The sequence below is a fragment of the Lingula anatina genome, unplaced genomic scaffold, assembly GCF_051362555.1.
Source record: "Lingula anatina isolate TDL-2025a unplaced genomic scaffold, LinAna3.0 unanchor82, whole genome shotgun sequence".
Lineage (NCBI taxonomy): Eukaryota > Metazoa > Brachiopoda > Lingulata > Lingulida > Lingulidae > Lingula > Lingula anatina.
In genome coordinates this window covers 295022-320066 of record NW_028257603.1, presented here as the reverse complement: position 1 = coordinate 320066, position 25045 = coordinate 295022, and the positions used below count along the sequence as shown (strand labels likewise).

At 39.7% G+C, this 25045-nt stretch overlaps 2 protein-coding genes across 3 annotated transcripts in view; one reads left to right on the top strand and one right to left on the bottom strand.

The window, feature by feature from the left end:
• Positions 1-2796, top strand: part of LOC106176749 (uncharacterized) — a 30381-nt gene extending 27585 nt beyond the window's left edge. The window contains exon 15 of the mRNA XM_013559260.2: positions 366-2796. Within this exon, the coding sequence (XP_013414714.2) occupies positions 366-1109 (744 nt within the window). The 3' untranslated portion in view covers positions 1110-2796. The remainder of the gene's footprint in view (positions 1-365) is intronic.
• A 511-nt stretch (positions 2797-3307) lies between these two features.
• On the bottom strand, positions 3308-20436 carry LOC147759127 (hairy/enhancer-of-split related with YRPW motif protein 1-like). Of its 2 annotated transcripts, none has more exons than XM_086998370.1 (5): positions 20056-20436; positions 13346-13394; positions 10277-10360; positions 8575-8647; positions 3308-5321 (listed from the first exon to the last, which is right to left on the bottom strand). In XM_086998370.1, the coding sequence occupies exons 2-5, from the start codon at positions 13370-13372 to the stop codon at positions 4654-4656; spliced, it is 852 nt and encodes a 283-aa protein (XP_086854496.1). In that variant the 5' UTR covers positions 13373-13394; positions 20056-20436; the 3' UTR covers positions 3308-4653. The 2 variants fall into 2 exon arrangements, with proteins under 2 accessions (XP_086854496.1, XP_086854495.1); XM_086998369.1 differs by lacking the exon at positions 20056-20436 and adding an exon at positions 14719-14973.
• Between the last annotated feature and the right edge of the window lie 4609 nt (positions 20437-25045).

Genomic DNA, 25045 nt, shown 5'->3' with positions numbered 1-25045 from the left:
TAATAATCTGTCCTTAATTTTAAGTTTAAAACATTGTCTGTAATAAAAAAAAATGACTTTTTTCAGGATAAGTGTATTGTTAATGTCCATGAAAAGCTTTTATTATATCTGCATGTGTTTCTTTTGCTTCACATCAGGGATGCATATAACAGGTTAGTTTGGCTATCGCAGTGTCTGAATGTCAATTAACACACCGACATAAATACGTAATAGTATGTAGTTATGTAGTCAAGAAGACATCGTTCCATTTAAAGTTGTCTTAAAAACAACACTTGTATCATTTTAAACTATTATACTGCTCTGTCATTCGATAAAATAATTATTTTAACATCTATTAATTATTCTGTTTATCTGTGCTCTTACAGCCGGAATCTGGCCGGCCACCGTCATTGACGCCATTGTTTGCCCGGCCTCCGTGCCCCAAACGCAGGCGACCGCCCAGGAGATGGCGCCCGAAGTCAAGACTCGCCCACCCGTCACTCCGCCGTGCTGGAGAACATCCTGTGATTCCGAAGGACGAAAAAGAGGCTCACCGCGGGAAAGCTGTGCCCGGCAAATTGCTCTCAAAAGGACACAAATCGGATGAAAAACAGAAAAGTAAAATATCTGATGAAAAGAGTAAAAAATCTGACGACAAAACCATGAAATCGGAAGATAAAAGTGTAAAGCCGGATGATAAACAGAAAAGTAAAAAGATTGATCACAAAGAAACAAAACAAGACGCAAAGCATTCTAAAAAAGACCATAAGGAACCTTTAAAGTTGAATATAGCCGGTCCCCATAGCTCAAAAGACACTGCTAAAAGCAGCACGCCTCCGAGTGAAGGATTGAAAGGCAAAGAATCATCATCATCATCATCTAAAGACACTCCACCATCATCTTTAGAAAGAGAGCAGCGAGCTTTGAGTCCCGTAGAAGAAAAGAAACGTAAATTCCAGTCTCTATTTGGCGGCGGCAATAAAGAAGAGAAGAAGACGCCGACACCGGTGTCTCGTTTTCGCTCCCCCACGCGGACAACGTCGCCAACGTCACCTACGTCCCCTACGGGACGCCCGGCTGGTGGAAATATTCTGGACCGTATTAAAAAGTTTAACGAAACGCCAGTGTGACCACAATGAGATGACGTCAAATATGACGTCACGTATACACAACGTTCGAATGTTAATAAATATGTTACAATGTTCCTTAAAATATACAAGAACATTGGAAAACAGGACAATTTTCGTAAAAGAAGTAACGCAAAGGAATCAATTGTTTTCAGCTGTATGAAGTCTTATGGTCACATTCTTTCTAATGGAATTACCTTGTCTATCTGTGGAACTCTCTTCCTAAAATAAGAACAGGTGTATTCAAGTAATAATCCAGCGATAAGTTATCTGGTCTCGCAGAGGCACGTTTGACATATCATTCAGGGAGAATCAATCAAATGCAAAAATATACAAAACAATGGGAACCAGCAGCACTAGGCAATAATTATGTTCAGCCACAATAACGCTCAATATAACTTACCACTCTGCTGTATAGAGCTGAACAGTTCTGAAAGCTGCGAATACAAACTGGAACCGCCTGTACGACTCATGCACACCATGTACCAAATACTGTGTATATACAAACTGGAACGGTCTGTACAGCTCATTCACTCCACTTGATAAATACTGTATATGTATAGTATGTACATGTATATATACACGTGTACACGACCACGATGTTACACTAGGTACATTGTTGTTTTCCTTTTCCATTTTAATTTGTTGACTTTTTTGACAAAGACATTTTCGTCTAATTAATTGTTGACGTTCTGTTGTGAGAAAAAACATTTCCGTTGAAAGGATTACCACTGTGTTATCTCTAAATGTCCCTCTATCTTGTACATAGTCATTCGTTGCTGCATTCTCGAAGAGAATGTGCTTTTTCCGCTTTCTTGATTCCTGTCAATGATCGATTCCGATTGTCCATAAGTGTGATATACATAAATGCTACATATGTCAGATTTCCAAACTCATATAACTTACAGAATTGGAGCTTGTGATAATCAGACCTTATTCTAAAGTACGTTTATTTTTATTTATTTATTGAAAACACAGGTGCATACGCTAAGTGTGTGAGTAATGTTTTAGGTGTCTCCTTGTAATTAGAGTTATATATAAAACATCAGTTTTTAGAAGATTCCTGGTGGTTTGGAGACTTGGTCAAGACACGCCTGTTATTTCGTTGTGTGTGGCGTCGTACGCGACGCTATGCCTCTGTACGTTTTCTCTGTTGTGCTGTCGTGTATTGAGCACAATCCTCTCAGTCTCAACTGTCACAATCCGTGAACCCCCGGCGTGTTCTAGCAGCAGCACTCCAGATTGTGCTGCGTGTCCCGTGCCACTGGGAGTCTTCTTCTTGAAACCTTTCTACTTTTTGTTTCTTCCCCAATGTATTTTCAGCTAACCTGTGTTGAATGTTACATTGTTTGTCTTGCGTGTACTGTGAACGCCTTAATTCTTCAGTCAAAACTGGACTGTGTGCAGTTAAATTGTAATTCTGCCAGAGGTCGTTAATTAATGAGGCACGTGTATCGTGACAGGGGGACGTCCCATCAGGGATGTACTTATTGCGTTTACAGGGCTAATGTCATGGGGAAAAGTCACATCATAATGAAAAATCAGTTAGAATCCTTTTTTGAAGTTTAAACAAATATTTATTATTTTCTGTTTTGCGTTTTGATGAAATCTTTTGTTTATCAGTCCGTTTTTCTGTTTGTTAGTTGTTCTTGCATGAGTTACGTTATCCTAATAAAGTTTCAAATTTGTTTCTTGTGAGTTTTCTTTTTTTTTTTTCATTAATAAACACGGCTCTGTCATTTGAGTGACTAACTGTACACTTGTTACTCAATGGCTATGTAATTCACAGAATAATGTACTTGGTGGAGACAGTCAACTGAGTTTAACCCGAACACTGCTCGCTCCGACTCTTAATGCGCATACTTTGCAAGTTTTTTAATACTGTCAAACTAAGCTTTTAAATCAATCGAGTTCGGAGGATTTCAACCAGTTTTCAAATCAAAAGGAAAATCTAAATGTGCCTGAAAAACGAGCAGTATATTTGCTTTTAATTTTTATTTGTTTCATTATCCCCTTCTTTATGTAATTTCAAATTTGTCAAAACCAGATCTCGTCAGATTATTTTGGTATGGGACAAATTCGTCTTGAATGCTTTGATGGTTAAGACAAAAAGTGATACAGCCCTATTATGCTGTATCACTCACTGGAATGTTACCAAACGGACAAGTTCAAGTCTTCTGTCAATGAAAAACAAAGTCGACTTTATATTAAAGCTTTTGCCGTAACTGTTTATTATTATCATAATCATCTGTAAATAAATCTTTAAAAATAATAAATAAACGTCATACGTTTCTCTCCCAATAGAAAATTAGGAACTCTTTAAAATTGGTTCCTCTAATATAAACACATCAAAAGACGTCAAATCTACATAATTTATACTTTACAACCGCACACACTTAAATATCTTTGACAAAATTCGTGCATGATCGTCAAAAGTCGTGTATTTACGTAAAACGCGCTGCTGTTACAGCATAGGAAGCGCATAGATTGTCCATGTGATTGAAATAACAGTGATTTGGTGACGAGAATGCTAATAATTATTTGTGAACACTATACATTTAAATGCATCGCTTTCTAAGCAATGGTCATTTTAAAACGTGAAAAGCATTGGCGTGATGCGCCCGTCGTTCAAAAGGTGCATTAAGAAAGTTAAAATGAAATAAAAAATAAAATAAAAATAAAATGTAAAAATTGCATTCAGCCCTTTGGCAGTCGGCTTCGTTTTCTGTCCCAATGTACTGTTATAGGACCCCTACGTACCATCCAATAGCTTTCGACATACATCCTCATCTCTAGGAGAAAACAAGTAGTCTTTGACTACAGAACTAAAAAGCACACGGCACAGACACCTTCTACGTGGAAGTGATACCTCTATGTGCACACGTCAAGCAAGCACGTGCCACGCGGAGAAGCTATCTTTACAAGACTGGCCTATGGTCAGCTAAATCAACTTTTAATTACTGTTTCCTCTGCGGAGCGTGCGCACCCGTGGTAGTCGAGTTACCATGGTAACACGACCTCGCGGAGTGGTTTGATCTAAAGCGAGGGATGTACGGTGTAATTGCTCTGTGCTGATTTCAATTATTCGAACTGATTGCATTTGAAATGGAAACATCGGTACAAATGTTACTTATAATTCATTTATCTGCCGGCCCCTTTTCCTTGTAGTCTGAAATGGGTGCAAATTTAATTTCTCAATCATGTCTTGTCGCCTTAAGATTTTCCGACAGACATATCTTAACAGGAATCGAGTGACTACCTTATGACCACAAAAATATATCATATTTACGGAGCTCCTATCTAAAGTGTATAATTAAATCATTGCATATTGCACATTGTTCTTAACCCCATAGCACTGCGGATTTTGTTATACTGTTACAGTGAATCTTCATTCCATTCCTTCAACACTGTGGCAGTAACAGCTTTTTTATCCCTCAGATTCACTGATATAAGTTTTTTGGCCGGTGGGTAATTTGGCAAATCATTGACGTCATGAATCCAAGATCTATGACGTCACAACTTTAAACAGACGACCCAGTGTCTTAGGTCAGTAAGCGAGTTCGCTTCCCCAGGGTCTGTAAGGTTTGACGGCGTGTGAGGAGGAAGACGGGTTGTAGTTGTGAGGACCTGTCGGTGAAAGCATGGGAAGAGAGTTCATACCTAGCGAAAACTGAGACGAGTGCTGTAAAGACGGAGGAACCAAGGAACTAGAGAGCTGAGGCATCTGCGCATGACCGGAAGACGAAGATGAGGCAACGCTTGACATCTGTGGCGCCGCACTAGCCGTTGTTGGAAGACGTAAATGGTGATTTCCTATGTTGGAGTTAACTGCATCCTGGTGGGGGTTATATTTTGGCTCTGAGCATGACGTCGGCAAAGCAGTGTGATGTGACGTCATAAGTTGATCCGTAGACTGCTGTGACGTAATCATGGGATTTCCTGAATACTGACTGTTCACGTTTATATTCATGTTAAAATGAGGGCTGGTCGTCATGTTCCACTGCGAGTTCTGATAGCTCGCCTTTGCCGCCGCCTCTCTTTGAGCGCTGAAACACTGCAGGTGGCTCATCAGGCGCAGGCGCAGCGGATCCTGGATGTCCATCCCCTCCACCGTGACCAGGTACCGCGCAACTTCCGCTGCGCACTCCCGGAAGCCAAGGCTCCTGTAGTCCATGGCCAGGGCGTGAGGGTCCGGGTAGTTGTAGCCGTTCAGACCTGCAAATATACAAATTATAATTAAACTATAGGGTTCATAATACATACCCAAGTGAAAGTTTTAATTTATTCAGTTATATTATACTAAGATAATGAAAAAAATAATTCTAGGTGTGATTTCCTTTCAGTGTAAGATGCAGTATTATAATTAATTTTTTTGTTACCATGAGAAATATGTTTTTTTTTTCTTTTTTTTTTGGGGGGGGGAATTCACTGCAGTCATGAAATACAAAAAAATCAAAGAAGAAAATAAATACAATGTACATTTAAATATACTCTTTTGTGCAATATTATGCTTTTGAAGTACTAATTTGAGAGAATTCATTTGCACCAAAGACCGAATTATTTCATTCCAGTCTCTTATCTTTCTCGCGTAGCTTAAAATCTTTACGCAGTATTTCTCAAAAGGTAATATAATTTGTCTATACGTGTTTATTTTGTAGTATCCTTATTTTATTTTATTCTTTGAAAATCACTCGTGCATTGACGAGTTCAAACAGTTCCTCCGTTTTATTTAGTTCCTTTCATCCTAAGTGAGAATAAGGTATATTCAACAATTGCGACGATTTATTCTAATCTATAAAATAATGACCGTTCGCAATAGAGGTATTTACATTGACAGGGTGCATTGGGGCCGTAGCGATAGTCCGAAGGTTCAATAGTCCGAAGGTTCATTGGTCCGAATGTTCACTATAAAACCTTCGGACCAATGAACCCTTGATTAAAAAATTGATGAAAATGTTACCACTTTTCGGACCAATGAACCTTCGGACCAATGAACCTTCGGACTATCGAGACGCCCCCGGTGCATTTATGATCTAAGTAAAGTGTCTTGATAAGAATAGTTCTTAAAAGACAAAGTCAGACAGCTTTACGTAATCCTAAATCCACATCTACGCAAGGTGAGACTGCTGTAGCAAAAATTTTATGTAAGGTAATGATTAAAACGCATATAATTAGTATTAAATACACAAGGGATTTTATCCATTTTACTTGTATCTCTTTATAATGTATATTGTATAACGCTATATTTTCATCATTTATTTCATATCATTATTGTTATCCTATATCTATATATATATTTACATATTAGTTAGAGAGCCTTTAAATGTAAAAACATGTCCGTGCTCATTGAATCATTATCATTTAAATGACAACTGAGTTTTTTCAATCCATTTGTTTATTAAAATCCCCGCATGTCAACTGACCTACACGCGCCGAAGCGTCAACATTGTGACGCGACCCACGTCATTGTCTTGCCCATTACGGCCCCTATATCCCACGCTTTTTACGACTTTCTTCTTAATCGACCTGGTTTTTTATTTCATCTGTCGCGGCTAATCATTCCCGGCCTGGTAGTTTTCTTTTGTTCGCCGTATAATTGAATGCGGATCACACGAATAATTACTCCATGATTCAACACGAGCCTGTGGGAAAATGTCACCGTCGAGAAGTCAGGCTGGGCGTACAATGTGCTGGTAGATTACCGGAGATATTGTACGACAGGCCTACTTGACATGTGGTAGTAAAAGCTATGGGAAAGTCGTCCTCTCAGGATTCATTATGATCAAATTGGATTTCAAGCGCGTGTAATTTCAATAAAATCTGGCGATTAAGTTAATCACTATAAACGCGCGACATGGGGGTTGACAGTGTTGACGAAGGCGTTCAATTTCACACGATGGGACCATGTTGTGCTTCTTAAAAAAGGTGATCATTTTGACACCGGGTCACGGAGACATGACCTCACCCACGTGTACCGCCTTAACTGTACTCGGAACTAACACGACGACAATGTGACAACACCGCAATTCCCAGCATGCCTCCCCCGCAAAATAAACCGAGTGCCAGTAGTTATATTTCACTGGTTTATACGGCGTTTCCCTCAGCCGAGGCTCTTGCATCATTTTGTTTTTTAATTAGAACGCTTTATTTTTTATCGAATAGCACGGCGCCTTATTGATACTACCATGAATGAATTGCCATAATACAGAAATGCTACTGCCCATTACAGTAGAATTCACAAGCTGTCTTATTTCAATTTCACACGACAGTTTTAAGACAGACTACTACCGGTGAAAGAACAAGACCCTCAACTTGTTTCAATTTGGACATAATTATATTTATCAAAATACCTTGGTAATCAAAGCGATTATTTGGTAAAAGTTCTGATTTTCTGGCACAGATACCTAATGTGTGGTGTCTTAACAAGCTAAACATAACATACCTGGGTATTGTGCTTAAGAAGAAAGAATATACTTCCGCAGAAAACCACTTTGGTTACTCGCTCATTAACGATTCTCTTTATCGCATAACACTTTATTGTACTACCGAGAATGAATAACCATAATATAGTCTAGCTTCTTGCTAAAACAGAAAAGGGGAGTTACGAGATGTCTAATTACAACTCAACAACTTTGAGGCAGACTACAATATGCTAACAGTTAAACGGTGATAATAATAAGACCCTCCATTTGTTTCAATTTTGATTATAATTATACTTATCAAAATACCTTAGTTACGCGATTTTTCAGTTAAAGCTCGGATTTTCAGCGCTTGGTGTCTTAACAAGCTAAACATAACACACCTGGGTATTGTACTTAAACCTCTTTTCTCACACGTTTGCAGATCAGAATTGTTTCAACAATTAAAGTGCCCCGGGTCGCCGCCAGGAAAGAAAATATTTCCGCAGAAATCCATATCGGTTACTCGCTCATTAATGCTAATAGCAATTAGCCAGCACGAGATGTTATCGCTTCATCGATCGAGATTATCTTCCAGCAGAAAGGGGATATTTATACACCGATGTGCACACTATACATCCCATATATCAATTAGATGGTGAATTAATGGCCACAACTAAGGCACGTCTTGTTATTAGGTAATTTCATAACGTTTACTTATAATGGACATTACAAAATCTCTCATAAAATGAGGGGAAAATATCTTTATAGTGTGATCAGGTGCATAATGAAAGCGTTTTTGTAAGAAGGTTTGTGTGATGTAGAAGTCTTCACAGAGAGAGGTAACGTTTAAGTTCTAGTATAATACAGAATCCATAAATCAGTAATAAGTACTGGATACAAATGACAAACAGTTGTTACTTGTACACTATGGTTTTTTTTCTTATCTTTAAGAGGAATGATGATTGCATCCGAAATGCAATTAAAAATACAAAAAAAGACATTAAATAAAATAAAAACAATATTTTCACATTAAACAAAGACAGATATGCATCTAAATATCAACTTACCCTTCTGGTGCAGCACCTTTAAGTGATCCACCGTCATCTGAAGAATTTCAGCTTTCTCTAACTTCGCTGAACCCTGGTGACAAGATACAAACACTTTGATTAGAGCGAGAATATTTTCTTTTTAAAAAGTGCTGTCAAACATATTATCTATAGTCATCTAATGACGCTGGCTAAGGAGTACGGGCACACATTTTAACAGAGCGTTACTACTGCAATTGTATCAAGGAGAGAAAATCTGTACATTTTTTAAATTTTATAATTAAAAAGAGATCGTTTTGCTTCGCTTACAAGACAAAGAGGCCATTACACAAAATTGTGCATTTTTTCGTCAATATACGAATTAATGCAGACACCACATCGTTTCATTTTTGAAAGGCTCGAGGTTGTTCAGATGCATTACTATAACAGGAGGGAAACACCGGCTGAGATTTCCAAAAGAGGGAAGCAAAATAGCCCGTGGACCAGGAAGTAGGAAGGAAAGTGAGCCCAACCTGACATTTTTTCTGTGTATACCGAGTACGAAATCTCTCCCAATACACAAACAACGTACGCATTAATTGATCGTGAAGCGTGCTCGTATCCTCCCACGTGAACGAATCGCCTCTCAAACAAAGCCACGTGGCGTTGTGGACATAGGCAGAGTACTTCTTAAGTTGTGTTGCTTTTTTGATCGATTTGATAATCCGAGCGGTAAAATCAGTGGCCGCGGTGTGAACGGCAAACAAACGTCGACCCGCTGTGATCTTTGTACGCACTGGTCCGTGGTAGATCGTCGCCCTTTAACCTGGGTCACGGATTGATTTTTCACTAGATATTCGTTTTCTTTTTTCTGCAGTGAGAATTTTGGTATGGATTTAACGTCATCATTCAGTTGGCCTCGGGTGTAGAGCAGTACCCTGTGCTAATAACTCGAGTCATTTCCAAGGCGCTTTGACATCATGACACACAACTTAATACAGCAACTCATATTTCAGGCAACTCATTCATTGTATACAAGCACAATCAAGTCCGATAATGACACAGTATTATGTCATGATAATATGCATTGGATATAATATTTTCTAAATATCAATATCTCTGTGTAAACAAATGTTAATTGCTATTGTAGTTTCATCACCCTATATTGGTAGGGCATAGCCATTCTTAAGACGCACTCGCACCGAAATAATAAAATGAATGCGCAAGCAGCTGGGGAGGGGAATGCGACAAATTCGGGCAGGGATTGGTCAGCTTGGCACGCGCCTTGTCACCGGCTTTTCTCCTCCTTTTATCATGGTGACGTGAAAAGGGTTCTCGGCGACCAGAAGCTATTTGCACTGCCAACAGTGACATATATCACAGCGCAGTGGGTAAGATCAACACGCGGCACGCGGGAACTGCGGTCGCGATGTCAACTTGAACAGCGTGCGGCGGTCACGGTTCGCCGAGTCCGCTACTTAATATCTGCGTCTATTCTATATTTATTCGCTTGGCGGGCGGGAATAATGTCCCCCAAATCATACTGTTTTCATGCAGGGTCATCTGGGTCGTGTGTGCTCTCTGTCGGATTTCATACAGTATTTGTAATAACAGGCGACGGCTATTAACTCCGTGGCGGTATTGAGGGATTTGAAGTTACACTGAAAGTTACGGGAGGGGAGGATCCCTGAAGACATATACTCATGGCAATTTTACTTGGCAAAATTAAAATTGTTTTTATTACCTGTTTTTCAAATGCAGTTGGCACCAGTCGACGCAGCTCCGCTAAGCTGTTGTTGATTCGATCCCGTCTTCGTTTTTCTATTATCTGTAAAAAGATATGGTGCTATATTCATATTTTTATGAAGACAAAAAGGGCTTTAAAAACTAACATCAGTAATATAAGTGAAATTATATATTTGCCATTGACAAAATTACAAGTGAAAAAATTATCCTATTTAGTATATATCCTAGCTGAAGCTAAGGCATTTATTTTCGTGAACATTTTTTTGTGAAAAGCGGACATTAGAGGTCGCTCTAGTTTCTGTCTGTAGGACTCGAACCACTGTAGGAAAAAATGTCGAGAGAAGATAGCTCTTAGTGAAACCACCTGCGGGGATGAAAGAAAAACATCAATCCACCGAAAAACAAACAGGCGGCTATTATCCAATTATGGGCCAAAGTTCGATACAGATGTGGTACACGTTACTTTAATTCAAAGCACATAAAAAACAACACGGCCGGTCCCCCTAATTTGTTGTTAAATTAAGCAAGACGCAAGCGTCTGTGTGTAAAGGGGAATGGTCGGCTTGTTAATGTTTTGATCGACTGATGATGTAAGCGGCCTTTGCCGGGGGGGGGGGGGGAAGAAGAAGAAACCGTGTATCCTGGCTGTTAACATGTCGTGTTGACGCTCCAGATGAACGGCTCAAGGAATTAACGACAGCTTCGCCCTCTGGTAAAAACAATATTTCTTCAAAGTGACCGGGTGGGATTGGATTGATCCGGGATGATTTGGGAAAACGTGCCAGGGCGGAGATGAAGCCGTGGTTGACTGCTTTTTCTCTTTATTTTATGATATGTTTGCTTCGCTAAACAAACAAGTGCTACGCTCATTATGTAACTACAGTGTGTTCTCCAATCCTTGTTTTAGACTTGACACTAATGAGGATCTTTCACTCGGCTGGTGTTTTATTCACTTGTACTTGTCTACTTTTGCTGGTTTCATTTTTCAAAGAAGTGCACATCACAAACTCGAGTCTATCCCGCCTATTCCAAGATAAAACAAATTCCTTTCACGCTTTCTTACTTTAACCACCACGCACTGCACGTGCATGCCTTTTAACACGCGCGTGATTGTGGCGCGTGCTGCACACGCTCACAATCACAATATGTAACAGTTGTCAAGCCAAACTTCTTCAATATGTATTTTGTTTTCTGTCCTGTTTCTTGCATTTAATCATCGAATAGATAAAAGATTAAGAACTTGGATAAGAGATGATTTTCAATAAATTGCAATTGTGATATGATACGTCATACAGGAATCAGCCCGTGAAGATATACGTATGTAATTTAGATAAAATGTCTTTCTTAAAATGCGTTGCGGTACCAAATAAGTGGTCAGCTACGCTTGGCGTAAGTACACAAACACATAGTCTATGGTCAGTCTATGGTCAGTTTGTGGTCATAAAAATAACCACGACCTGCAACCGACTATCTCTTTTAGAAAAAAAATCAAAAACAGCCCAGATGAAATCATTTAATTCTAACTAACATCAACTGTTTAGGCATCCTTTTTTCATCCAATCACCTGCCTTCACGTACAAAAGTTCAGACAAATTGAAGACTAATTACTCTCGAAGTATTCTCTCCAAACATTGTCCCATTACAGTGCGGTTTGAGATGAAAATATTGATAATATTTTTTCTGGTCGGGAGAGAAGCACGGGCAAATTTAGCCCAGATGGATGTTACTGCTGGTAAAAATAGACATTTGTAGCGGCGTGGGAACGCTCGGCGTTTCATAAAGAGAGCCGTGCTCTGATCTGATAACACTGCTGTGGCAGCTATCAAAAAGGGTGGGGTGGGATATTAATCGACAGGGTTACGTGGGTTTGTGGGGGGGAAATTACTGCTTTTGGTGATAAAGGCAGAAATTCCTGGAGTTTTATGCCAATTGATTTAAGCGTGTTTTACCCTGTGAGTAGCCGCGTTAATAGCTTGTGAGAGAAGACGGATTTATTTTCATTGAGTAAAGACTAATTTCCTTGTGTTCTCGAATTGATATTAAGGGGAGAGAGAGAGGGGGGAAGGAGAGAGGTCACCATATTATAAAACAGAGAAATAAAAATACAGAGCATCATCTAAGAAGAAGAAGAAAAGAGAGAGAGAGAGGCGAGACACCGTATTACAATGAAGAGAAAGAAATACGGAGGGAGTCATCTAATAATAAGGAAGAAGGGAATGAGTATGAGAGTCTATTGTCAGTTGAAATACAGCCTTTTCTCTGGATTAAAATCTCAGCCAGCAATTTCAAATGGGGTGTTCTTTTTCAAAAAAAGTGGACCTTTAACCATGAAACCTTCGTGTACCTATTCATAATATTACCCAGAGGGAACACTTTCCCAGCAAAAAAAAGGGGGATTCTTTCGACTCCCTCACAAACCCGCCTCGTCTACGGGCCTGAATCTTGTTTTTTTCCCTTCTTTTTTTTAACTGCCGGCAGAACCCACTTGATACTGAATGTATTTATCCCCTCTGTCAATATTGCGGCAAACATCACAGACCGGACCACTTTTATCATACCACAAGTCGACAGCGAACATCAGAGTCAAGTGCGCTGTGGCAACCTTCAATACCCCATCTGACATAGATCGCAACTTTGAACTACTGATTACTTCCTTGAAATATTGATTATCGAATGGAATGCCATGAACGTCTTTTTGGACCCGGTCAGTTGACATTAAAAGTATCGCCAATTATGGACGATTGCGGTGTAAGTTTTTCCACAAAATGTTTTGGCTGTCCTCGTAAAGTGTCCGTCACGTATGTCAATAAAGAAAACGGTTACCAGGGGTCACGTGATACAATGATCTGGCCCTGTCACTAACTCGGGAAACGGTTAGTTATTGGCTGCCTCATTTCTCTCAATACTCTGACCCTCTTGACGTTATTGCTATACATGCAGATTTGAACAGTGTTAAATCAAGTAAGACAAGTCCGCAGTAGTATTTTTCCAATTAACACAGTAATTAAACGCAACAACAAGTGTCTGTAAAAATAAATATCAGAAATGTTATCGATGGCAAACTTACCCCTCTTCTTTTCTTCCTGTCGCTCATGGTGCAACTCTGCGATGGAGAACTAAATAAAAAAAGAAGAAGAAAAAAATTCAGTTTAACTCTTGAGTAGATTTGTTATTGTTATTCCGGGACGTCGGTTCTGTTTAGTGTTATTTTGGAGCCACGGCGGGACCAGCTGGCCCGATCTTGTTAATGTTTTACACTGTCAATGTGCCCCTATTGCTACCAAAGAACAAATTCCATTTTTATCGTGGTTGCAACATCGACTATTTTACACCCTGAGATCACAGTAAAAAACATATACTTGGTACTGCAATGTTCCTATACTTCACTGATATATTCAAAGTATTCATCATTTAGAATAATGAAATTAGGGGTGGTTCTACAGAAGCATGGGAAATTTTCACCAGAGTCCAGACTTCAGACTTAAACGAAAACACACTGAAAAAGTGCTTGTAAACAACGCTGCAGTACAAATATGTTTTACATTTTTGCTTATAAAAAGGACCTGTTAATTGTACATGAAGGCACACACAGGGGTCTTCAGATAATATAAATAACACCGCTTGGCAATACAGGGAAAGTGAAAACAAGTTATCGGAAATGGTTGCTGTGAGAACTTTGCTGAACATGCGTCAATTTAACATTATTTCTGTAAGTAAGTAAAATATTCGACTGCGATGTCCACTTATAGGCCCTACTAAGAAGTGTACTCGTTTCTCTCTTCGTATTCCGACATATTTCGTTTCCTGAATCAATTATCCCCCAACCACAGTGCATCCTTGCCACACTGAAGTTCAAAAACTGCTGTAGCCAGGACGCGGTTACACCATAGCCAGCTAAAGCTGTACGCCGCCCCGACAGCACGAGCACAATATATAAAACGTCTGTCCGGAATTAGCATCGATTTCGAGCCAAGCTTTCAACATGTTGAGTTTTTTAACAGTTTATGTTCCGACGCCTTTTGCGTTAATTTTTTTTTTTTAGAAATTAACGGGATATAAATACGTCCTATAATTTTCTCTATGTAGGCCTACCGTTGCCAGAACGTCCGCGCAAATAAATTGATATTCACATTTCCGCAACGAATGTGGTCGGGTCTCCCATCAATTTACCTACATATTATTTCTATATAAAAAAGAACATCTCTTATGAAAGCCGACGACGGTTCGCGTTCAGAACTTTACAAGCTGCAGACGACAGTGCCGTTGGTTGTACACGCGGACACACTAGCTAGGGTAGACGCCGGTGGGGCAGTAGGTCGTGCACGCGTGCAGGCATTAACACCCAACGTCCTTGGTCACGTGCGCGCGTGTCGCTGAAAGTGACTGAAAACAAATCACATATATCCGATTAACACCAAAACTAAAGGCGGACTTCCTCACCCGACATCCAGGGAATCATCGAACACGTCGTCTCCGTCGCTGTCGCTGGCGCTTCTTTTGACGTTTGTCATCTCTGCTGATTTTTCCAGGAAGCAGGAACCTTCGTCTGCAAACTCGGCTCTTTCCTGAGACAGGAATTAGATTGAAACTAACTGGGGATTCCCACGCTCTAAACATATAGCAGTGGCGAGTGTGTGAAAGACACACCTCCCAGAAATACACCACACGTGATTGACAGGCGGGCTCGTGTTGACTTAGCGCGCGCTTTCCTAGACAATGGTCCAATTTCTTAGGGAGAATAAACAATAAAATACATACTGAACTGCAAACTTCAATTTTCTACCTTACAGTCGCTACATAAAATAGATTTTTAACCACTGACAAATTACTCGATACATTTCAAAGTATAGAAAACATTCACCTTGTTTTTTCTCTTAAATGCAAAGTTGTAAAATGTCCCTGTTAAACCGCAAGTGTCTCCCACAAAAGTGTTCTTGTTCAGTCATTAATATCTGATATCAGTCCGTTCAATCATTGGTCGTGCCTTATTAATAGCACGCCAGATGGCATCGCCAGACGCTGTATAACCAACGCTCTGTACGACTACCGGCATTACACAGCCCACATAAACGGCATTCCAAACTAGTAAACAACTCAAAAAAATATCAGTTGAAATCCAATCAAAATATCGGTTTATAATTAACGAGAAAGGTCATAAAGGAGTATAGGCTTCATTCACAGGGTAAGATACAACGGTACGCGGAAAATACCCCGCGTGCGATATAGGCATGAAGTGAAGGCGCCATTGAGTATGCCGTTGACGGGCACCGCAGGTGTGCGGGACGCGCGGCTCACACGAGCGGGTCGTGGGAAACGCTGCTCCTAGTGAATTCCACGCAACTGGTAAAATGAGCCGATATTTCAGGGAGAGGCGTTTGGCCGACAGGGTAATATGAGCGTTCCGTGTTTTAACAACATTGCAACTAAAGATCGCAATGAGATATTTGAGTAGATTAAAAGGTTGGTATTTGAGGTTGTAAAATTAAATGTATAATTCACGTTGCCTAGTGGTTTTTGGTGGCTGGTGTGAATCATTTACTCAAATGTGTTTTGTCTTTGAATGAACTAAATTATGAATTTTAATGGCCTTCCATACATAACCTTATAAGTGGATTACTTCAACTAAGTCGATCAACATAGGCAAGTAGAAAAAAGGGAGATTGCATGCGTCAAAATTGCATGACATATCTCAGACTGCAGTACCACTTTTACTTATTGGTAATAATGAGTTTTATATAAAAGGAGTTGTTAAACCCCATCTTCATCTGATTAATCTTTTCACTGTAAAGCAGAGGTCGTTTCTCGGTATATTCATCAAACTATAAAGACGTAATTCCTATGATGTCAAGTATCTAGTCATCGCATGTGAATTAAACAGATAACACCTAACAAACCCTGTAAATCAGCCGTATATATTATTATCAAATAGGTTGTGTTGATTGCTGGCTTCATCCCTGGGCGGTTGCAAGGAGAACAGATATATACCCTTGTTTACAAATATTTAGAACATCTTAACTCTAATTTAACTTCGCCTTCCTTGACTTCGAATCTAAAGCATCAATTTCCTACTATTCCCTTCCATTCCATTCCAGATTATTGAATTAGCTACATCCTGTAGAGCCTCCGATAGCATGTTTATCACTTCAATCGAGCTGTCAATCAATGCGGACAATTGTCACCGTGCACGTGTCTCCCGTCTGTTTCTCCCCGTGAAATCGGACCGCCCATTCTTACCAGATGAGCAGCTTTTGTTTGACAACCAATTTCTACATGGGAGAGTAGCACTGCGTTGTGGTAGCGCAAGGCCGTGTGAAACGCGTAAAGTCCAGGAAAACCTCAGGGTGGAGAGCTAGGGTGAAAGGGGGGGGGGGGCGAGGGGGCGGGGGCTGATATGGTTTACTACTGAATACATGATCGTGAAGCTATTTTTAATGACAAATAAATGATAAATATGACCGCCCAACCGGAAAATGTGCGGCGTTTGAAGTGGGTTTTTGGCTTGAACTCATGGGTCTGCAGCGGGCTGCCGGTTTTTGAGATTTTTGGAGGGGATTGTTACACGTGGCTGGTGTCTTTGTGGCTGATGCTCTCCCATCACTTTCTTTAAAAATGTCTGTTTCCAGTCGGAAACGTATTGAAAAATCACGCGTCTGTGTTCACAAATAGGGTGACGAAAAGCCCACTCTGTGGCTTGTGGTTTAAGAGCAATCTCTGCTTCAAAACTATTGCAGGATTTAATTATCGGCAGATTGCCTGATAGGAAGGGCTCTTTTCACAGTGTTACATCGTCTGTTGTACGTTGACAAATGCGTGGCACGTGCAAGTTACGTAATGTGGCACGGGTCATGCCGTTTGTTTGCGTAATTAATAACCCGGGTGTCGAATGCCACTTAATCATTCATAATTTAATTACATTTTTGATTTATGTTTATTTACTTTATGTATCTCAAATGATTTATTTTTCCTAAAGCGAAACTAGCCCACGTATTTGCATTGCGTTGGAAATAATTGCCAAATGTTCACAAATGGAGGAGGCAAGGAAGAAATTAAAAGAAGATTCAGCGTTCCTTCTTCACTCGGGTGTTGCTTCCCACGGTGTGCTGGCAATCGTATTTATTTACTTTTTAGCCTCGGAGGCAAAAAACACACGTGGTAAATTGGGAGTAATTATATGCATCCGAATCTTCGTGTTGTGCCCTTTATGAAAGTATGCGTGTTTAGGATGGGAACAGATAGGATTTCTGCGTCAGATGTCGGCGAATATTGAGAACGAGTGTGTTATGGTTACAGTGACTTGACGTTATCTGCCCCGCTTCACGGTTCTTCAAAGGAAGCTTCAAAAATATAAACTGGATTTTCTGTTTGAAGCTGATGTAAGAGTTTAGACATTGAATTAAATGTTGAGATACCGCCGTCCTAATTGACGAAGTCGGTGCCGACTTTGAAATTGATTTAAAGAACGCTGACGCGTCCTGCTTTTCTTCAAAGATTTCTGTTTCTTTGTAATCAATGAAATGAAGAAATATATTTTGTAACATTTCATTTGCTTAGTTTAGAAATATCCTTCCGTAATTTTGAAAATAATACTTGTATGTTAAATAATGAGACAATTATAATATTTTCATGTCTCAAAATGATTAGTTTTATATTGCATTCAAATAAAACAATAACAATAAAATTATAGCCAAGAGTTTATGCACTTATCAATTTTATTTTATTTCATATTTATCTATCCATTGACTTACGCACAGTAAATGACACGTTTTTCTTAACTTAACTATAATCAAAATCTTTGCTTACCACCAAATGCTTTTAAGGGTAAGAATAATCGAATTACCGTAACAAGCAAACAATTACGGGTTCACAAATACAGGGCGTCAGATAAACGTCAGCAGCCTATAACTTTGACCAAGTGGAAATTGACATCATTTACACAAGTACAAGCAATTGCTCAATTAACATAGAGATTTAATGGCTTCTTATCCCCCTATTTTCCTTGAGATCCTCCCCTTACTTCTAGTATTTCTCTCATCCGTTATGCCAACTAATAATATCAGCTATACGTGACGGTCCATTTCGCTATCACATTATCTTTACACAAACGTTGGTTTACTTTCTACAGTGCTTCAAACCTTTCAAGATTTATTTTCCCCTGTAGTTTTATCTATCACTGTTTAAGTGGCGAGCAATCATTTATCATGAACGCCTATTATTTCACGATTATTTACGTTCTCATCTGTACCGCGGTAGAAAGATACATACATACGCATTAAACAAAGCGTGCTAGAAGATTAGGCATTTGAAGGATAATAAATGTTTGCACGTTTTTCTGGGTTTTGACTTTATCCGCAGTCTGTGTCTTTGTTATTAGCTTACATAGTCCTTGCCATTTAGAAAATTGGTTTTTAATTAATGTGGGATAATATAATACGAAAAGGTGACACTATCCGTTTTTTGACGAAACGGCACGTGCTTCTTGACTTGGTAAATATGAAGACGAGCACCCCACGAACACTCCCCCAATTAAAGTTACAGACAGGGTTTATGACTGGGTTCCCATACCTAGATCGATCTAACAGGATCGATCCATCTCCGAGGGTTTTCTCGCTAAATTGCTTTCAGATGAAAGGGCTTAGATGTCTGGCAAGCTTACTGAAAGGCTGCTGGGAATGGTCCCTATGAGCATCAAAACAGCGAAAGTCATCTTAGGGCGTATTCCCAGACATTTAGATCAATCTATCCCCGTGGGGCGTCTCACTAGATTACTGTCAGATAATCCGGCTTAAATGTCCGTCCCGCCTACTAGAAGCTGTAAGGGGGTAGTTAACTTTCGTGCCCGCTCGGCTGACAGCTATTTAGCGTGAACCCCCAGGGAGTAAGGTCGATCTAGTTTGGATCGATCTTATCTCTGGGAATGGGGTCTAATTATTCAATAATGCGTCTACCATTTTGCCGATAAAAAATATGTAAGATCGGCGTTTATATTTCCCGCTGATAAGCATGAGCATTCGCCCATGCCGTCATTGTGTCGTGGAGTTTGAGGCCCTAATTAATTAATTAATTACAATGTTTCATGGAAAAAAATCCATTTTTAAAGAAAAATCGCTGGCAGGGTTTTGGATTACTCAGTGGTTTGGGTTTTTAATTACTCATTAAATTGGCGTGGAAAGGTGTTCGTGGGTGCTCAGGCAAAGGAGCGATTTGAAAAACCGATTTTGAAATTTTTATCTCATAATCGCAGTGATTACGCCATCAGCAAAAGTACACGTGTAAATTCAAAGGAATTTAGTCATTAAACACTGGAGATTTATCTGTTATCCAAAACATGCACGTAAAGACAGTAATTTAGATGTTTTTGTCTAACCTGCCAGTCCGTAATGTAATGTCAGTTGGGGGCCGTAGCGATAGTCCGAAGGTTCAATAGTCCGAAGGTTCATTGGTCCGAATGTTCACTATAGTAACTTCGGACCAATGAACCCTTGATTAAAAAATCGATGAAAATGTTACCACTTTTCGGACCAATGAACCTTCGGACCAATGAACCTTCGGACTATCGAGACGCCCCAGTCAGTTGACATTCTGGACCAGGACCGGAGTATCAACAGCAGTGAACGTGTAACCAGGCCTAGTCTCCGGACCAGGACCGGGATATCAAAACACCAGACAACGTGTGACCAGGCCAAGACTCCCGGACCAGGACCGGATATCAACACCGGCGAACGTTTAACCAGGTCTTCAGCCCCTACCCCGAGTTTTCAGATGTAAATGTCAACTCACCTCTAAATAATCAGTCCACATCTGTCCACAGTCGATACTGCAAACTCGGGGTATGGCTCCCGGACCAGGATCGGGATATTAGCATCTCTTTCGACTTACACGGTGACTCACTCACTGGGATCAGAACATTACTCGACTACTTGAAAAGTTTAACAAATGTTTTTAACCCTTAAACGAATGGAAAACCAGTTGGGAAGCTGAACGCTGGCCTATTCCCACGATAACTTGTTCACTGCTGACACGGAGGATGTTTTTGTTAACGCGGTAATATTGCGCACTTATTTTAATTTGGATTGGACCTCCTCCTCCTCGCTTACTAAATGTTGGAATTTAACACAAACATATTGTTCGCCGCCCAGAACCACGTCGACTGACTTCAGCATGGATTTTTACCACGAAATATAAATTTATGAGAGTTACGTGGTGCATTATACAACAGATATCATGAATCTAACTGCCTAAGTACGGGGTCCCATATGATATGTACAGGCTAGGGTTAGTCGGAGTGTAGGGGCTAGAACACAATATATGGACAAAATAACCTGTAGTAAAGGGGAATGGACTGCAGTTCCTAGCTGACTACCATTTCTGTTACACCGGCTCCTTGCAGCTTCCCTGCAATGTTTAGTGTGTGTATTTGTATACATTCTCGGGTCAAGGGACTAAGGACAGGTCATTTTCCTCTAATGGGAGATGAGTGACTACAAGGGCGTCCTAGCACGCGTTAACTCTCAACTTAATTATATCCACGTGCACAACTATGATACATAAACTGTCAAGGTGTCAGATTCCTTGGTGTCACAGGACAGCGGCTAGAAAGTACTGGGGTTATCGTATTGTCCCCATGCCACTGAAATACAATGCAGCGACCTCATTATTGAACAAATAAAAAATGGTTCTACGGTTACAAACATCCCAGTCGCTTAAATAGGTTCCCAGCGTGTGTAAGGGCGCATTCCCAATGAAACTATCGTTCTAGGTAGATCGATCCAACTTCGTGTTCGTTCAGTCCCACTCAAAACGAAGTGCACAAGAGCGTCAATCACCCCCTTGCAGCTCAAAGGGGTGTTTCAGTCATTTTATGTGATTGCATTCAGGCAGAGTCCCCACAGAACTGGAACGATCGACGTAGAACGATAGTTTCATTGGGGACGTGCCCTAAAAATCCCATCTTTCCCCAGCACTGGTCAACAAGCCACGGGGCCACTGGCTGCTCTCTCCACGGCGGGTTAATCTAACCACATTGTGGGACGCCAGCATTGTGTTAAACACGTGCGTAGACTGTCAACAAAAATAACGAGATTTGACTGGTTACACAGGGTTTCATTATGCCCGGGATTGATCTGGTGTTATCCTTTCCCAGCTCTGTGTGACTTGGGGTCGGCAACCGGTGATATCTGGGTGCTGGTTTTTTGGCGGTACTTGTTAATTTTAGGTATACTGTTGTCGTTATGTTTATAGCATATGCGAAATAATTAATTGTCATTGTGGTACAGGTAGTAAATAAATAAATGAATAAATACATACATAAATAAATAAATAAATGGAAGACAAACATAAATAAAATATATATAGACAAATATTTTGGAAATATTTACAAAGAGAGAGGTGCCAGTCTTTTCTTTGGACAAACAAGTTGTATTTTACAAAATATTCTGAATGACGTAAGAAAATATGTAAAGGCAACAGCAGAAAGGAGAGAGAGAGAATTGACAGAAGTGTAAGCCCATCACAAAGTATGTGCGTCCACTCAGGCCACCGTACAAAACGTGTAACCGGGCCCTGTAACCTTGTAGGACATAAACACGTCTTTCTCTATCATATACTCTACAGCACAAAGTTACAAGAAAGCTGCCAGCTCCGCTGCCTGAGTGTCGTGGTTTGCCGTCAATCAATTCATCGACCTAGTGGTTGTTCCGTGTTACGTTAGCAAGCGGCACAGTCCCGTCACGCACCCGCAGAGCGTTTTATTGGCGGCGTATGTTAAGTTCACTGTAGAGGTCTCCTGAGCGTTGGTCGCACGCGGATCTTGTTACTCCACACACTCACAAATGTGGGAATTGTGCGCCGCGGCCTCCATAATGATTGTTAAGAGTTCTTTATTGCCAAAAACCCTGCAACCGTCGCTGGCACTGATATATCACCGCGGGGTAGCTGGATCCAACCGCGGCCTTGTGTAGAGAGAGAGGTACAGGCATGGTCTGAAGTTCTGGCTGTGACTTTTTGGCTAGCTTGCAGTGCGCGTGCTTCGCAGCGTCGCCTACACGTGCAGGTATAGATCGGTATACCCTAAGCCCGTATGGTCGCGTGTGCGCGTGTGATTGAGAGCGCGCCTACCGCCGGCAAGTACATCTCTTTTCCAAACACGGAGCATCAGGATTGCTTTTAATTTCATCAGGATTACTTTTAATTTCATCTTGATATTCTGAATGACATGTTTCAAACCTTTAGGATGCGTTAAGGGGGCTCCACGTTTTTTCACCACCTTCTCGCAACCCACTCTCGGACGCAGAGCGCGCGACTTCTGGGTTAGAATTAACAACGATCACAAAACATCGCTCTGTTGGCATAATTCGATTTCTTAAATATCAGAAAGCAACACAGTGGGCATAAAAGATCCTAAGAATCCTCAGATACATGTAAGTGGGGCTCGAATCCGATCTACTGCAAATATACAGCAATGGCCAGTGTAATGAGTAAGATATCATATATCACGTTTTTTGTTTGTTTTTTCTATTACTTGGTATATGTTTATTACATCTATCGACCACATTCCAGGTTTACAATAATCATACAATGGAAACCTCGATTCAAGCGGCACTCGCGCTAAAAGATCCATTGCATCGGTTGAGACAGTCACCGCTAACACATTCATAAGAATTGACCGTACTCAAATACCACCCTCCATTCACGAAGCTCGGGGCTGGACCTGGGTGGCCCCTTGTGGCTGTTGGCTGGCGCAAGAAGTTATAACTTTATAACTTCTTGGCTGGCGGTTTCAACAAATGGGGTAACAACATCCCCAAGTCTCAATAAAACTTAAGTTTGTCAAGCAAAACTTAAATTGAAAGATATCAGTTGTACGACTGATCAGAGACAAATTTCCTCTCTCGGAGAAGCTGAACACAGCATAACAAATAACTACGGTAATGACTAGATTGAAAAATTATCAGTTTTTCAGAAACATAATTTTGGATCCATTAAAATATTTTTATAAATAGCATTTGTGGTGTTTTAAATGCACCGAATAGATCCATAACATAGTCTGCTTTTCATTTTTTAATTTAATTTTTTTTTTACCACTCAATATAAATGCTCTAATTTTACAAATCTATGCCATCAGAAAACAGTATTGATAAAACTCGCAGTTTCCCCCCATTTAAAAGATATAATCATCGCCGTAGTTCACCATCGCACCGAGAGGCGCTTTATTGCAGGGCTACTGCATCGTTTTACAGTGACAGACATGCTAATAAACAGTTCTATATACATTGGCCTGGTTGGTCCGTCATAACCTAATGACTTTGCATAGATTATCAAAAAGAATTTCTACAATGGTGCTTATTATAAAAGCAAACTTAAAAGGGAACAAGGCAGCAAAGCTGTCAAATGTACAGACAAAGAACAGAAAATAAAGATGCAAATAAGTGAAAAATTAAATTTTCACAAAAAACTGTTAAATTGCCAGAAAAATTTACCAAACAGACTGCGTTGCCTATTGAAGCTGTATGTTAGACCCATGTTTCTTTCCTGTAAGTTTGAGAACAGTAAGTGACATGTTTTCCCTTAAATGGTCATCATAGGAGCAGTGCCCAAAATAGGGGTTTCTTCAAATTTTGATGCAACATTACATAATGTTTAACAGCATAATGACAATCAAATGTTATTAATAAAATATTAGTAACATGGACATTCAGAAAATGTGACAAGCAAAAGTCTTCAAGATCATGGAACTTTAAAGTCACACCTTGAAAATGCCAATATGTGAAAAATTAAATTTTCACAAAAAACTGTTTAACTGCCAAAATAAATAAATAAATAAATAAAAATACCAAACAGACTGCATTGCCTACTGAAGCTGTATTTTAGTCCCATGTTTCTTTCCTGTAAGTTTGAGAACAGTAAGTGACATGATTTTCCTTAAATGGTCATCATGGAAGCAGTGCCCAAAATAGGGGTTTCTTCAAATTTTGATGCAATATTACATAATGTTTAACAGCATAATGACAATCAAATGTTATTAATAAAATATTAGTAACATGGACATTCAGAAAATGTGACAAGCAAAAGTCTTCAAGATCATGGAACTTTAAAGTCACACCTTGAAAATGCCAATATGTGTAAAATTAAATTTTCACAAAAAACTGTTAAATTGCCAGAAAAATTTACCAAACAGACTGCGTTGCCTATTGAAGCTGTATGTTAGACCCATGTTTCTTTCCTGTAAGTTTGAGAACAGTAAGTGACATGATTTTCCTTAAAGCAGTGCCCAAAATAGGGGTTTCTTCAAATTTTGATGCAATATTACATAATGTTTAACAGCTTAATGACCATCAATTTTTAATTATAAAATATTTGTTTCACAGATATTCAGAAAATGTGACTAGCAAAGGTCTTCAGGCCCATGGAACTTCAAAGTCACGCCTTGAAAATGCCAAAATGTAAACAAGACAGCACTGTTCTGAAATGGGTTTATTTCCATTTTTAACACTTTTTTAACATAAAACAAAATAAACATTTTACTGCCATTTTATATGACCAACTAAGAAAATTGATGAGATGGGAAAAGTATCAATAGAACAGTGTTAAATGTCCAATTTCCTCCATTCTGAGATTCTGAACATAGTGGATGATTGAATCTGACAAACTGCAATGATATGAGTTTATTTCCATTTTTGACACTTTATTACACAATACATGATAACAAGTTTACCATGTTTTTTACATAATCAACTAACAATGTTGTAAAGATGCAGGAAATATCAAACAA

Coding starts and splice junctions, on each gene's coding strand:
- LOC147759127 (XM_086998369.1), bottom strand. CDS start 14,789: ATGACAAACGTCAAAAGAAGCGCCAGCGACAGCGACGGAGACGACGTG. Junction 8,648..10,276: donor CAACTGCATTTGAAAAACAG/GTAATAAAAACA, acceptor TCTTGTCACCAG/GGTTCAGCGAAGTTAGAGAA. Junction 5,322..8,574: donor AAAGGTGCTGCACCAGAAGG/GTAAGTTGATAT, acceptor GTATATTTGCAG/GTCTGAACGGCTACAACTAC.